The sequence below is a fragment of the Galleria mellonella genome, unplaced genomic scaffold, assembly GCF_026898425.1.
Source record: "Galleria mellonella isolate WM207_F2 unplaced genomic scaffold, CSIRO_AGI_GalMel_v1 utg90, whole genome shotgun sequence".
NCBI classification, from domain to species: Eukaryota; Metazoa; Arthropoda; class Insecta; order Lepidoptera; family Pyralidae; genus Galleria; species Galleria mellonella.
The window spans coordinates 860971-875524 of NW_026442172.1; the positions used below are offsets into that span (position 1 = coordinate 860971).

At 32.5% G+C, this 14554-nt stretch overlaps 1 protein-coding gene across 2 annotated transcripts in view; it reads left to right on the forward strand.

The window, feature by feature from the left end:
- LOC113523550 (uncharacterized) overlaps positions 1-14554 on the forward strand; it is a 31796-nt gene that overhangs the window by 16495 nt on the left and 747 nt on the right. Inside the window, exons 1-4 of one of the 2 annotated variants that reach the window (XM_052902314.1) lie at positions 4054-4113; positions 9858-10080; positions 10488-10616; positions 14172-14327. In XM_052902314.1, coding sequence (XP_052758274.1) covers positions 4081-4113; positions 9858-10080; positions 10488-10616; positions 14172-14327 — 541 coding nt within the window. In that variant the 5' untranslated portion in view covers positions 4054-4080. Of the gene's footprint in view, positions 1-4053; positions 4114-9857; positions 10081-10487; positions 10617-14171; positions 14328-14554 lie in introns of those variants that run through there. The other variant, XM_031907387.2, reaches the window with a different exon arrangement.

Below are 14554 nucleotides of genomic sequence, written 5' to 3' on the forward strand. Positions count from 1 at the left end.
ATTTTTTAATAAATTCACAATATTGGCAAATTACTTATGTACTTTTTAGGTATAATAGTTATTATTATTTCAGAATTCACTTTATATATCAGTAAATAACAATATAAATATAAAAAGACCACCGTAATTCTGACACCAAATATAAGCAGATAAAACACCAGTAAAACCATAAAAGTGCAACACAGTCGTAATTTATTTTTATAAGATTTGATTATTATGATTTTCACGAGGCTCTTGACCTGGTGAAAGTGTCTCGTATGCATTTATGACATACTCGTACATGATCCTGTCATCGAATCGAGTGCATCCTTATTTGTATCGTCCGTTACCTAACAAATGCAAATTATGTACCTGTCAATAGGTGTTGCCTACACGTGGATCACTAATGGTTGCCTTCGCACAATACTGCAAAACTGCCTAATCACAAAGACACGTACCAAATCAGTTGTCTTTATTTGTTATAAAAATCGGTCAAGTGCACTGTTACTTCAAAAATGATCTCGCTTCGTGTTTCCAAATTATTGAACGCTGTTGTTATGGAAATGTTCAGTTAACAGCTCGACCTCATGTTTGTCATACCTACCTAAATGACTATAGATAGTAGATATTAAACATATTTGAAGAATCATCTATGTTTAAAGGATACCAATAAACTATATTTAATTATATCTTACATTAAATTTTATTAAATTCAATAATTAAACTGAATCCGTGTCCGTATCTATGTATGAGTATATGTTATAAATATGAATGTATTTGTTTGTATGTTTAGTTTTATCGTGAAGTTTATAGATAGATAGATACTCTTTATTATTTCCTCCAAAAGATTACAATAGTAAACTTATTATAAATATAAACAATGACAAGAAATAATCACAATAAGAAAACAATGGGCGACCTTATCGCTTAAAGCGATCTCTTCCAGGCAACCTTTGGATGGAGAGGAGTAATTATAAATAGTTTGGTGATAGGCACGATGAAAAATTCTGTTACATGTAATAATATAAATATATATTCCTACTCATTATTATATATATACACAATTTCATATACATACATATTAATACTAGTTCATACCTTTCTTTATTAAGAAATTTAGTTCATATTCATTCTCACATTGGTTCCGCTATGTGGGAGACCCAAGTTACTACTTTTTAAATTGTCTAATTTTACGCAAATATGTATAAGTACTTTTTTGCCATTCCTTAGGACTCAGGTGTTATTCCTCTGTACATTCACTAGTGTCAATTCACGCCATATCCCACCCTTCAAACCGAAACACAGCCATGCAAACACAACTGCTTCACGGTAGAAACACGAATGGGACAGAGGTGCCCAAGCAAACGACTTTTGTACAAAGTCTCCCTCTCATATATATACTATGTGTTTCTAGGTATCGGTATTAGTTGTGGCAAGGCAATATTTTAGTAACTCTAGTGATCGATATCGATCTAGTCCTAAAAATCTGTAAGTTGTAGTATCGAAGGGCTGCCACATACCTAACTAGAAAGTCGGTGGAAAAAAGTGTTACCTAGCGGCAACTCCATATACATAAGCTCGAGAGGGAGTAACGATTTCAAGAGTATTCAGCAAGGTGTTGATTGATGCATATGACTCGGATTTTGTAGTAAACGAAGAAAACTATATTAAGTGGACGACAAAGTGTTGTAATGATGACGATATTGCTTTAGTTAATAATAATAGTTTAGTTCACCAATACGAGCAGGTACATACGACTACAAGTATTTCAGTACATAACTCTTGTCTTAAATCGTGACCGTTTTAGCCAACATGACATGGGCAGCTCGTGACAATACCCTCTGTTAGCTCTACGGTACAATACCATGAAAATCGTAGAGATGATTTCGATTAGTCTATCAAGTTCTAAATTTTGTAATGCAGTCCTAGAACCGAATTTTGTAATCGTAAACGGTTGGAAAACGGTACCGCTGAATTGATAATTAGAACTAAATTAAAGTGATTGAACTACGGTCACGTTTTGTGGTTCGCAAAAGCTCCTTTTGACAAGTGACGGATTGATTGCAGGTCCGCTAAACAAAGAGAACGTTTAAAATTTCAAGTTAAATCTAAACCTATCACGCAAACTTCTGCAGTTACACGCGTGCTGAAATTATTGATAAAAATCTATGTTATTAACTGTTACTGTGTTTAATACACTTATTATAATCCTAATATCCTATTAATACAATAAATATGAAAGTTTGTAACGATGGATCAATGGATGCATGTTTGTTAATCTTTCACGGAAAAATTACTAAACAAATTTGAATGAAATTTAGTACACAAGTAGGTTAAATTCTAACTTAGCACATAGTATACTTTATGCACTTAGAGATTCGCGCAAATTAAGACGCGGGATGCAGTTGTGCATACACGGGATACACCATTAAGGTCGCCTACTCCTTATTTCATATAATGCCAGTATTCCCAAAATGGTTTATTGTTTTATAATTTTCCATTTTATTAATTTAATTACGTGAATAGGTTAAATTAATTTAAATTATGAAAACTATACATTTTGCTATTTACCTATAATAGATTTGTACAAAAACTTTTTGAGTATATAAATATTAGCCCCCAGGGCTAATATTTATATACTTAAATTTTATAAAACATCTCACCTGCAAAACTAGTTATTAAATATTTTATTGCCATAATTATAAAATTTATGGAATTGGATACTTCCTGTCATGAGGTTAATCAGTAATCGATTCTTAATTCGAGTTAGCTTGATTTTACTGATGCGATCATCGATATTATTTGTCGATTTTGTCAAGGAGCGAATTAACCAATTCTGTGTTAATAATAGAATCGATCCACTGTGTAAATTCATATAAAAACGCCCAAAAGTAACATTTTTATTTTATATTTACTTTTTAATTGAATTAGAAATAAATCACCAATTGTCAGCAATCATTAGTAAACAATAATTTACAGTCACTGCTGTTTTTCACCTTAAAATGTCATGGCGACTAGGAATAAATCTCTATCCGTGTTAATAGAAAGAAAATTCGAAATGTGATTTGTTAAATACTTATGAAAAACTAAACCGATGGTCTCTAAAACATTGTAATTATAAGGATCTTTCTTGCATCTTATGGGGTAACACCCGTGCCCGGCAATGGAATAGTTTGGTACAATAATAGCAACCGACAGGGTAGTCTATAAGACCACTTAATCTTTATAAAATATATTTGCTAATTTCATATAGTATGAATAAGTAAGTATCTACCAATTCATAATTGAAATCAGGAACAACTTATTGATATGTAGTGTTGTAAAACATTTGATTTGATTATTTAATTGCTTCTATAATAATTAACGATCATTTATAAAATCAATACATAAGTCAATCACCCGGACTCTTATAATTTTTTATCCTGGTAATATAATAAACCTCACATACTTTCTTAAGCCGATTAATTCAACACATATTAATTCAACGTTGTTAACATCCTCAATCGTGATTCCATTATTTTGATCCATTATTTTTTTAAGATTATACGAACGTTCATTGACGTGCTATATCCGTGTGCTCGTTTTATCTTCACAGCAGTATTATTGTGATGATGTCTAATCTCACCTTGGTGTAATGTTCAGCTCATATGACTCCATTAGTGTAGATTCGATCGTTAAGAGATCTATTTGTTATATGTGCTCCTAAGGTCACGGCTATGCATACTATTTCGTTATTATCTCTCACGCCGATGTCATTGAGATATTAGTATATCAAGAAGTAAGCATGTGAGTGTAAACAATAGAAAAAGTTCCGTTATAAAAAGTGGAAATTACCTATTCTGTTTAAATTTATACGACAATACTATCTATAATTTAATAGTCGGTTGATATGATATGACGATGATTATCTGTAACATCATTAGATAGATAATTTAAAAAAAATATTAAAATAACATAAATAAGGCAATTAAAGTTCAGTTTTATAACGTTACCTACCTACAAACAATGTAATGGTTGGCTATTATAAAGTTTAGATAATTTTATTGCAGATAAAAGAAACCACAAAACTATCTTTCCAATCTAATCTTTCCGAGAGAATAGATGTCCAACTACAACAATGCTTTCACCAATTGGGTAGGTAGATATCTGTGTTATGTCAATAAAAATTAGTAATAGGTAAAATAATTAAAAAGTAGCGATATTGTAAGATTAAAAAATGTGATTTTATGAAAAAAATATATTTCATATTTTTTCATAAATATATTACATATTCTTTTTTCAATCGACTTTAAAAAAAAGGGATTTTGTTTATCTCGAAACTCCATCATTTATAAACCGATTTGAAAAATTTTTTTGTTATCTGAAAACATATACTTTTAAATTGATCCCTAAAAATTTTATCAAAATCAATATAGTAGTATTCAAAATAACTGGTTTTACCACGATTGAAATCGGTTTTTTTTTTTTGTAGAACAAAATCTTAAATTTTTATACAAGTGTGTAAGCATACGATTCGCTATACACAGATCTTCCCGAACTGATATGAAGATTGCTAGTTAATGGAGGCTGAGTGAGGATTGTTAGCAATATAGGGTATATTGCCAACAATGGGTAACCCTATCAGTTGGACATCCAGGAAACCATCGTGTTTAATTCTTGGTGAATGTGTCGCCAATTGACTTGAATTCATTCTTAAAGATCATCACTCTCACTCACTCACTGATACTACACCAGCATATTATCCATTTAAAAAAATACTAAATAACTGTAAATAACCCAGTAATTTTACTGCTATATCTCATACTTAACATTATTAGTATTAATATGATTACTCTCTATAATTGTATTTGGCTTTGCTACACCTACAAGTACCATACCATATCAGCCGTTAATTGTCCACTGTTGAACATAGGCCTCCCTATATTGGAAGATTTTACCAGTAGTTGCCATACTTCGCAGGCGGGTTGACAACAGCAAATAAACCTCAGAGATGTTTTAAGTGGGACACTGCTGCCATTAAGTTCCTTTTGTTGCCTCTTACGACACCCACAGAAAGAAAGAAGTGACCTATTCTATGCCGGGATTACACAGCTACCCATAATATTTTAATATTAAAAAAAAAATAGAAAATTTTCATACAACGTAATATGTAGCAAATAGTAATATAAAAAATCTAAAAAACTTATAAATAAGGCTAACAAATGATACAGCATATACAGCTAGAACTTACATTGTAATGTAATGCAACTCATATGAAATGCAATGGCACGTATTTCATATAAGCTGGTCATGGTCATAAATTCTTATCTACTTGATAACTTATAAAAATGCTGTAATAACTACATAATTTTATATAAATACAATTAATTTATAATAATCCAGTTCTTGTAATTATAACTACATGTAGTACTTAGACAAGTGTAGGTTTATTTATGAGCTTAGTTATTTCTTATTCACTTTGTAGTTTAATTAATAGGAAAATGGCATTAAATGTGTTTATCTCCATATTTAGAGAAGAATGAAGAATATTATCACATTCTTTGAAACATGTACAATACCTGCTATACGATATAAATGTTTTCTATGTTTATTAAAGTGCTTTATATATATCAACTAAAAGGTAGAGCTGGTAAAAGCCAAAGCGCCAAAGTAGCTGATTCGAATATTCTGTAAAAGTCAGCAAGAGATGGATATAGGAAACGAAAAGTTGAATAAATGAACAAAAAATACAAGTGAATTAAGTACATCCTCTTTTTTTAAATAGCTTAAAAAAAGAAGTTATTTATTGTCGTGACGTGATTCGTGAATCAAATTGCACGATTTCGTGATCGATTATTATGAAAGGTTCAAAATTTTCTTCATATTTTGTTATATATTCTTTTAAAGAAATTTGTTCCGTTCTGTAAATAGATACTAAATACATGGATATAGATTTCGGATTTTTGTAATACAAATGATAAACTTTGTAATAGATGTAGACTTCTGATATTATACGTACCTATTTGTATTATTTTGTATTACATTGTATTTGTATACATTTTACCTTCCAACGTTTAGAGATTCAATCCCCGTACAATATATACGTACATTTTTTATAAATAACCTTGTTTGTTTTTTTAGTCTAGGTCTAGACATATTATGTACGTAAGAATTCAACAAATACGTGAATTCTTATCTCTTACATATTATTATTATTTTGTCATAAAAGAAAGGCATTTGTTTCTTCTTGTCTATATTTGTGGTTTCTTCCGTTATTACCAATTATCAACATTTGGATGGTACCTAAACTCAAAATTATTATTTTCTAGTACAAACTACTATTATTGTCATATTTAAAGATCAACCATAGGACAGTAACGTTACTATACTTGCAAATGTAAGTTTGCTTCGCTCCTTTATGCATCAGCTACAGTACCTATTTTTGTTGATCCCTAAAAATACTCGTTAGTTCTGTTTAGTTTAACGTTTAGTTTAAATGGTATTCTACTCACGCTCTTCACCACACCACCATTGAGTGGCAAGTCCCACGTGCCATCCACAGCGTACTCATCGTTTCGCCACCGACTGGCAGGGTCCAATTGAGACGACATTGTGTTGCAACTTGCGTGAGAGCATGCCGCACTAAATGGACCGACAATAATGTAGCTTAAAATGTACAATTGTTGTTTGCTATTAGTAGGTACTCATTCGCGATTAATCTGCAATGTTATTATGTATACTGATAATTTTTTATTCACATTCTTTTAGACTTCGTATAACATATTTATTAAAATAATTAGTATTTAGCTTTTGTTTATATAGCAGAATTTTAAGCCTACTTACTTGGTATGTATAGTTGATCCAATAGTTTGTATATGACAACTAAAACCAAATACATATGTTTACAAAAACTTATTAATTTGTTATTGTTTCGTATTACTTTAACAAAACTCTATAAAGACGTCTGCATGATTATTGCTTTCAGATATAGAACTTGTTTACCTACAGTTGTTATATTTGAAAGGAATATTTATGGCAGTAAAATATTACATGTGTAGTGTGTCTCAGGATTTTTATGTTACAAGAATCAAGAACAGCGACTGAAGTCTTAATAAGCTTTCGTCACTCATAACCAACAGGCAGACTGTAAGCTTGATTAAAAGCCAAATTAAGTATAAATGTATCAAAAATATTTACATCTATCTGATCTGATATCACATGTTAAGAACTAGATTCATTATCTACTATATTAGAATACAAGCCTTTGACTAGAAATGTAGAACATCTCTAATAAACATATACCGAATAATTTATAATGTATATTTAATTTGTATTATTCTTTAATTTGTGCAAAAAAGTAATTGTTACACATTGTAAATATTGTGATTAGCTTATCTTTGCACGAATATCAGCGGAGACTGTTACCCGTTTAATATTTTAGTGATACTATTTAGATATCCTTCTTACATACTAAATAAGACATTGAGAATTTTAAAAGCCTTTTTATTCAATACAAACTTGCAAAGTTAAGCCATAACTATAATCAAGGTGTATTTAATGTCTGTAACACAAAACAAATTCTTATGTAAACTCTATTTTAAAAATTCCTTCTAAAAATAATTTTCAAGACGATTATTGTCTTAAAAATTATTTTTCCTAGTCTCATTTTATAATTTAAAATTCATGTCACATTTTAAATACACATCATGAAGTAAATTGCCTATGTCTTTTCAATTAAGCTAAAACAAGTCGAATGTAATTCAAGCCGATTATACGAGTACACTGTTAAATAATACATGTTTCTGCCTCACAGGTACAGTGAAAGTAATTGTAGTCACATGATCTCGAGATCACACTTTCTTAGCACCACTTACTTATTTGAGTATTGCGACTTTAAGTCTAGGGCTACACAGATTTCAAAATTGGCAGGGCTTAATTATTGCCAATCTCCACAAATTGTTCAAAATTATTAAAAATAACCACTTACCTACACAAAGTTCAAGAGCGGACAAAGCCAATATTTTATTGAGATTTTAGCTTTAAAAATCGGTTGCTTTTTGTCAACCAATATCAATCACTTTAAACCCAGTTCATGTTTTACAAAAAATTCCAAAAAAAAAATACAACATGTGTCGAAATCAACCTATCTATTTATATGATTATTGGCATTTTCATTGGACTTTAAAGAATTTTATTTTACGAATTTTGCCTTCGTACTAGTAATTTATTAATCATAATAGATTATCATTATTTTATAAAATTCGTAATTTTATCCCCTTCCTACACGACTGTTTAAATCCAGAAGCAAATTTTTTTAATAGGTAGGCACACTTAAAGAATAGCTATTAAAATTTTCATTTTAGACCAGTGATGCAATCAACACCGCTGGCATGCAACAGCTGTTTCTTGCTTGATATCATAACCGCCGAGATAGAATTTATTATTTTCTTGAATACAAATTTATTAGACTAGTACCAAAATTTATTTTTATTTGAAAATTGCTAATTCTTTTAATTAATCGGAATAGTTTGTTATATAGCTGATAATATATTATCTCAATTATATAGATACCAACCTATATACTTATACCTGTATAGGTATACAGGAAGGTATTTTCTATAGAATACAGTCTATGTAAATAGTTATAGGCACTAACAAGTGTTTGTACCTATAACTACTTACATAAGTACAAATAGATAAAGATCTTACCATAACATACGAGTAACACTCCATTATCAATACACTGTCCCATTCGTGTTTCAACCGTGAAGCAGTTGTGTTTGCATGGCTGTGTTTCGGTTTGAAGGGTGGGATATGGCGTGAATTTACTGGGTACAGAAGAATAACACCTGAGTCCTCAGGAATGGCAACGCATGGGGGGTATCATGGATGAAGCAGTATACTCTGTTATGTCCATGGTACTGCTCATGTCTATAGGCAACCGTTACCACTTTCCATCAGGTAGGCCGTCAGCTTGTTTGCCATTCTAAGTTGTATAAAAAAAAAACACTGCTGGACACGGACAATCACAAATGGCATTTCTCCTCATAACAGAAGGATAATTTTTTTAATGGAATGCTAATGGAATACTAACTGTCTACGCTATTGGTAGTGTCTACGCTATGATGATGTATCATATCAGCCTTTAACTGTACACTGCTGAACATAAGTCACTCCCTTGGGGGTTTGCCAGTAGTTGTCACGCTTAGCAGGCGGATTGGTAACCGCAGTAAGACTTTGGATATATTTTAAGAGAGATGCTGCTTCCCATTCGTCGCCCTCCCTTAGTCGCCTCTTATTATACCCACAGCAAAGGAAGGGGTGGCCTATTCTATGCCGGGAGCACACAGCAATATTGGTATACACACATAATTAATTCACCAAGATTAATGACGATGATTTATAAGGGAGACTTCGTAGAGATTGACCAATTTTGCTAACAATAATACTTACAAAGGAAGACATTGGCCAAGTATTTTTTTTTAATTAGAGATCTGTTTAGACATCCTATACTTGCTATTTAATATTGGAGGCGGAATACCTATTGTGTGTAGTTTAGGGGTAGAATACAAGGGGCATAGTTGGGCAAGTATTACCACACAAGCTAGGCGGCTTAACATAGTGTTACTTCTATTGCGCAGTCACTGGGATAATTTCCTTTGTTTTCTAGACAACTCTAACAATACACTGGGGATGAAAATTGTGATAACACATTGTGTTATTACTCTGTCACTAAATAAAGTATACTTATCTACCTACCCGCTTTTTGTTGTAAAATTACGTAAAATAAAACGTAAAAACAACAAATTTTATTTATTTCGTTGCCAATGGATTTTTAACAATGGAATATTGCTATACCTCACTAACTCGTCTAACAACCGTGCACTTTCAACTTTCAGAAATCGACAAGCAAAACACTCAAGAGTCTATGCAGTTTAGTACTGTATACTGTACACATATCAACACAAGTGCTGGCCGGAACGCAGTTCTCTTCGCACGTGACAGTGAACACCCCTACTCGCAGTTTTAGTCATGGAGTAGGTGACCCTTTGTCCATAAATGAAAAAAGAAACAACCAATACCAATCTAAGAAATCGTTCAGTAGAAACCTCCGCAGTGGCTGTAAGTACCTATTTCTTGTTTCATACTTTTAAACAGTCAAGGTGGACTGGTGAAGGCTTTTTATGGATGAAAATTGAAAAGTAACCTCGCCTATGTATGTACTGTTAGTTTACAATGGTAGGAGTGCCAATGAGGGATAGGTGAGAATAAAGTCAGGTCAGGTGGGCTATCCTGATAAATACATTAATCACAATTTCCTGGAGGTGGTCGAACTCTATGTTCGACCTTACACCTTGACTAACAATTCTCTTTTCCCCCAAATACATTTACGCCACGCCTAAATAAGTAGATAAAGCAAAAAAATTCTACGCTAGCTAAGTAGGTACTTAACCTATCGCAGAAATATTGTAAATTCAAAAATTATTTATTTAATCAGTTTATTAAATTCTTTTTTATATATATTCTAGGGCAATCATCGTTGCCACAAATGCAAGGAAGAGGTTATTCAAGAGAGCGGCCAACAATACCTTTCACTGAGGAAGAAGTACCACGGGCTACCATTAACCAAATACCATGGCAATACAATTCCTTTATGGGTAGGTATCAAATAATTTTACAAAAAATATAGGAGTGCATAATTCAAATAAAACTCTAGAAAATTTCATGGATAGATACATAAATATCTATATAAAAAAAGTTTATTTGGTTGAACGCGCTAATCTCTGAAACTATCAATCAGATTAAAAAAAAATATTTTGCATGTGATAGCTAATTTGTTATGATTATAGGCTATCAATATTACTGGCACGGGATAAAGTTAGCCTCTATACAAGTATGAATTTCTAATTTTTTTTATACAACTTAGAATGGCAAACAAGCTGACGGCCTACCTGATGGAAAGTGGTAACCGTCACCTATAAACATAAGCAGTACCATGGACATAACAGTACACACACATACTGTTTCGCCCATGATACCCCCCATGAGTTGCCATTCCTGAGGACTCAGATGTTATTCCTCTGCACCTTGTAAATTCACGTCATATCCCACCCTTCAAACCGAAACACAACTATGCAAACACAACTGCTTCACAGTTGAAACACGAATCGTACATAATACAGGTAGTTCGATACATAGCAAGATGAAAGATCTAATATCATCATATTAACTTCCGCATTTGATTGTAAGAACCTCTAACTACCTATAGATATAACCCGCAATATAGACACATTAAACTGTAATTACTTAGAAAGGAAGTCTTTAATCTAAAAATAATAGCAGTTTTTACCTATGTACTTACAGTGTAATCAATCGTCTAGTTTGTTACTAGCTATTATTTTCCAATAGAAGGTTAACAGGAGAGCCTGATAAATATGTTTCTTTACCTAATAGACATCCTCTATGACAGTAGATATCTATGGTAACAGTGATGATATCAACCGTTAACTGCCCACTACTAAACATAGGCCTTCCCCTTGAAGGGGGTTTGCCAGTAGTTGCCATGCTTAGCAATCGGGTAAGTAACCTCAGTTAGGCTTTGGTGATGTTTTAAGAGGAACGCTGTTGCCCATTCCTCGACCATTAAGTTCCCTTAGTCGCCTGTTACAACACTCACAGAAAAAGAAGGTGTGGCTTATTCTATGCCGGGACCACACGGCCGAAGTACCTATAATATTATACATACTACGTATCTGTGAACGCAAATTTATTTTCCTTTTATACTGTCGACTAATTGTCAAGATCACCATAACGACAACAGTCTGCAAATGTCATGTCAATGAACATGAACATATTTATTTAATTAAAAGAAGATAGTTACATAAATTAATTGAGTATTCATCATATTCAATCTACTGCTGTCCACTGCTGGGCATGGACGTCTCCCAAATCACGCCACTGAGCACGATCTTAGCTTTTCGTTTACAGTTTTTACCATCCTGCAAAACCACATCAGTTTGCAAATTCACTGAACTATGTCGGTAATTTTGGTCCTCTGGCGAATTACTTTATTTCGGATTCGATACCTTTGAGAAACTCCAGTCATAGCTCTTTCTACAGCTTGCTGAGTTACTGTCAATTAGTGGACTAGTTATATCGTAAGAGTCCACGTATCCATGCCGTATGTCATGGGCGGTAGGTAATACTGGCTATAGACTTTCATCTTTAAGCTTTGTAATGGAGATGACGAAAAAACCTGGCAAAGTTTCACCAAAAGCTGCCCAGCCCAGCCATATTTGTCTCTTGATTTCTCTCTAAAATTTGATTTTACCTAGTAGGACTTCATTTATGGCAATCGTTATTAAACTGATATATAAATAAATTAGGTAGTTATTAGGTAAAATAGGTAGTTTGTTTAATTTTGATTCTATAATACCTATGTAGGAATTTTTTTCATAAGCATGACCAATTATAAGAACCTCTACCTAAGATCTAATAGATATTACTCAATAAAAGAGTGACGTTATATTTTTAATGGATGACTATAGGCGTATTTAAAGGGGTGGGAGGGCGTGTCCACCCCAGGTTCTAGTATCCTAGGGTGGGCACGCCTCCCAGCCCTTTAAATAAGCCTTACAACAGTGTGTTTGCTAGGCCAGACCAGGCTCCCCGTGGAAAATAATCTTACATACGCCAAAGTGAATGACAAGGGGTATTAATTAATCCTTCATGTACTACCACTATTGGTATACACTAATCAGTATCACTCCGTCGCATCCTAAGAAATTCACAATTAATTTACTACGATGGTTTTCAAGAGGGAAGTTGTGAAAGTAGGCTTGATTGCTAGCAATAGGTATCCATGAGAACAATATATTAATAAAGCTGCTAGTTCCCTTTAGTAGAATGTTAAAACTACAAACTTATCGACACTCACATAAATTAATTGAAGACGACCTTGGTGGTGTAGCGATTTAAAACACTGCCTGACCTTCCGATGGTCACGGGTTCAATCCTCGCGCAATACAAACATTTGTATTCATGTCTGTTTGTATTAGTTTGGGTGTTTACTATGTATAAAATGTATATATTTATCTACAAAAAATATTTAAGTTTAGTTACTTTTTCTAAGTAGTAATCACAGTACAAGTTTTGCTTAGTAACGGATAAGGAAACGTTAAATAATATCTCCAATGCTATTTGTTTATTAATTTTACATAGGAAATTATTATCTACAAAAATTTTGTAAAACATGGCTCCGTAACCTTCGAGTGGCAACAGCGTATTTTTAAACACACAATTGTGACTTTAAGCGATGAAAAATCTTTTTACAGGTAAATATAAAATATTAAAGCAGGAAAATATAAAAGCAGGTATGTAGGTACTATTTAACTGATAAGTTTTTTCATCACGTTAAGTCCCTATTGTGTATTTAAAAATATGTGTAAACAACGCGAAAGTTTATAATTAACTATAACATATACACACATTATAACGAGTGCAGATGTATTATTTCATCTTGCAAAGGACAATGACAGATCCCGTTAGAGCAGCCGACCTTCATAGTCGGAGGATTCAAAGAAGATAGAATTTGTACAATGTACCTAAATTATACAGTCTACACATCGGTCAAGCAAGGTTTCGTGCGGTCATATGTACATTAGATGAATAACCACATGGTGGCAAGTAAATTAGAAGTGCTTGAATGAATATGGTCATTACTTTAGAAGACTTTTAATTTAAATATCAAATTATAACTAACCAATTTAGATTAAAATATTTTGAAATTACGCGTAGAATAAAATTAGGTAGGTAAGGTCCTTGCACGTTTCATTGATGGCACAGTATGCTCTATAAGAGAAGAAGAGATTGTAAGTAATGTAAGTAGTCGCTATTGCTAGCAATATACCCTATTAGATCGACCTTTGTACTGCTTTGAAAATCATCTACTGTATTGGAAATCATTTTGGATACTTATTATTTTTATAAATGGTGTAATAAGTATAATAATAAGTTCAAAATAAATAAAACAATTCTTAGTAAATTCAATGAGTCAACTGACCCGACTTTAAACTCATCACTTTGTTCTCTAATAATGCCCCGCCATTATGCCACATATGCAATACAGTTAAATCTTTATCAGACAGCTGCCACTTTCCATCAAGGACGACCGTCTATTTGCCCAGTAGTATAAAATAATATTTCTTCCACAGAGGTTTCTATACCAGTGCTGCCCCCATCGCCTTACAAAGTAGATTCACCTGACCCAGAATCTCTATGGCCTGAAGGTTTATACCTTCCACCCATTAGCCCTCCTCGTTTCGGAACAAACTTCGGGAGACGCACCGACACCGGTGAGGTAACGTCAGGTAAATTAATTATTAGGTTGGGACTTAAAAAAAAAACAGTATACATATAATAAAAATGGAAATCAACTTAATAAGTAAATTTTGAGACCTTTTGCAAATTTACTTAATACAGGTAGGCCCAACGAAGTCATCTACTTAGTCCTGTTAAACTACAAATAGATAAAGTTTTGAATGGTCCTTGCTTGAGTTACAATATTCTATTTATTAATTATATCTAACTCGATTTG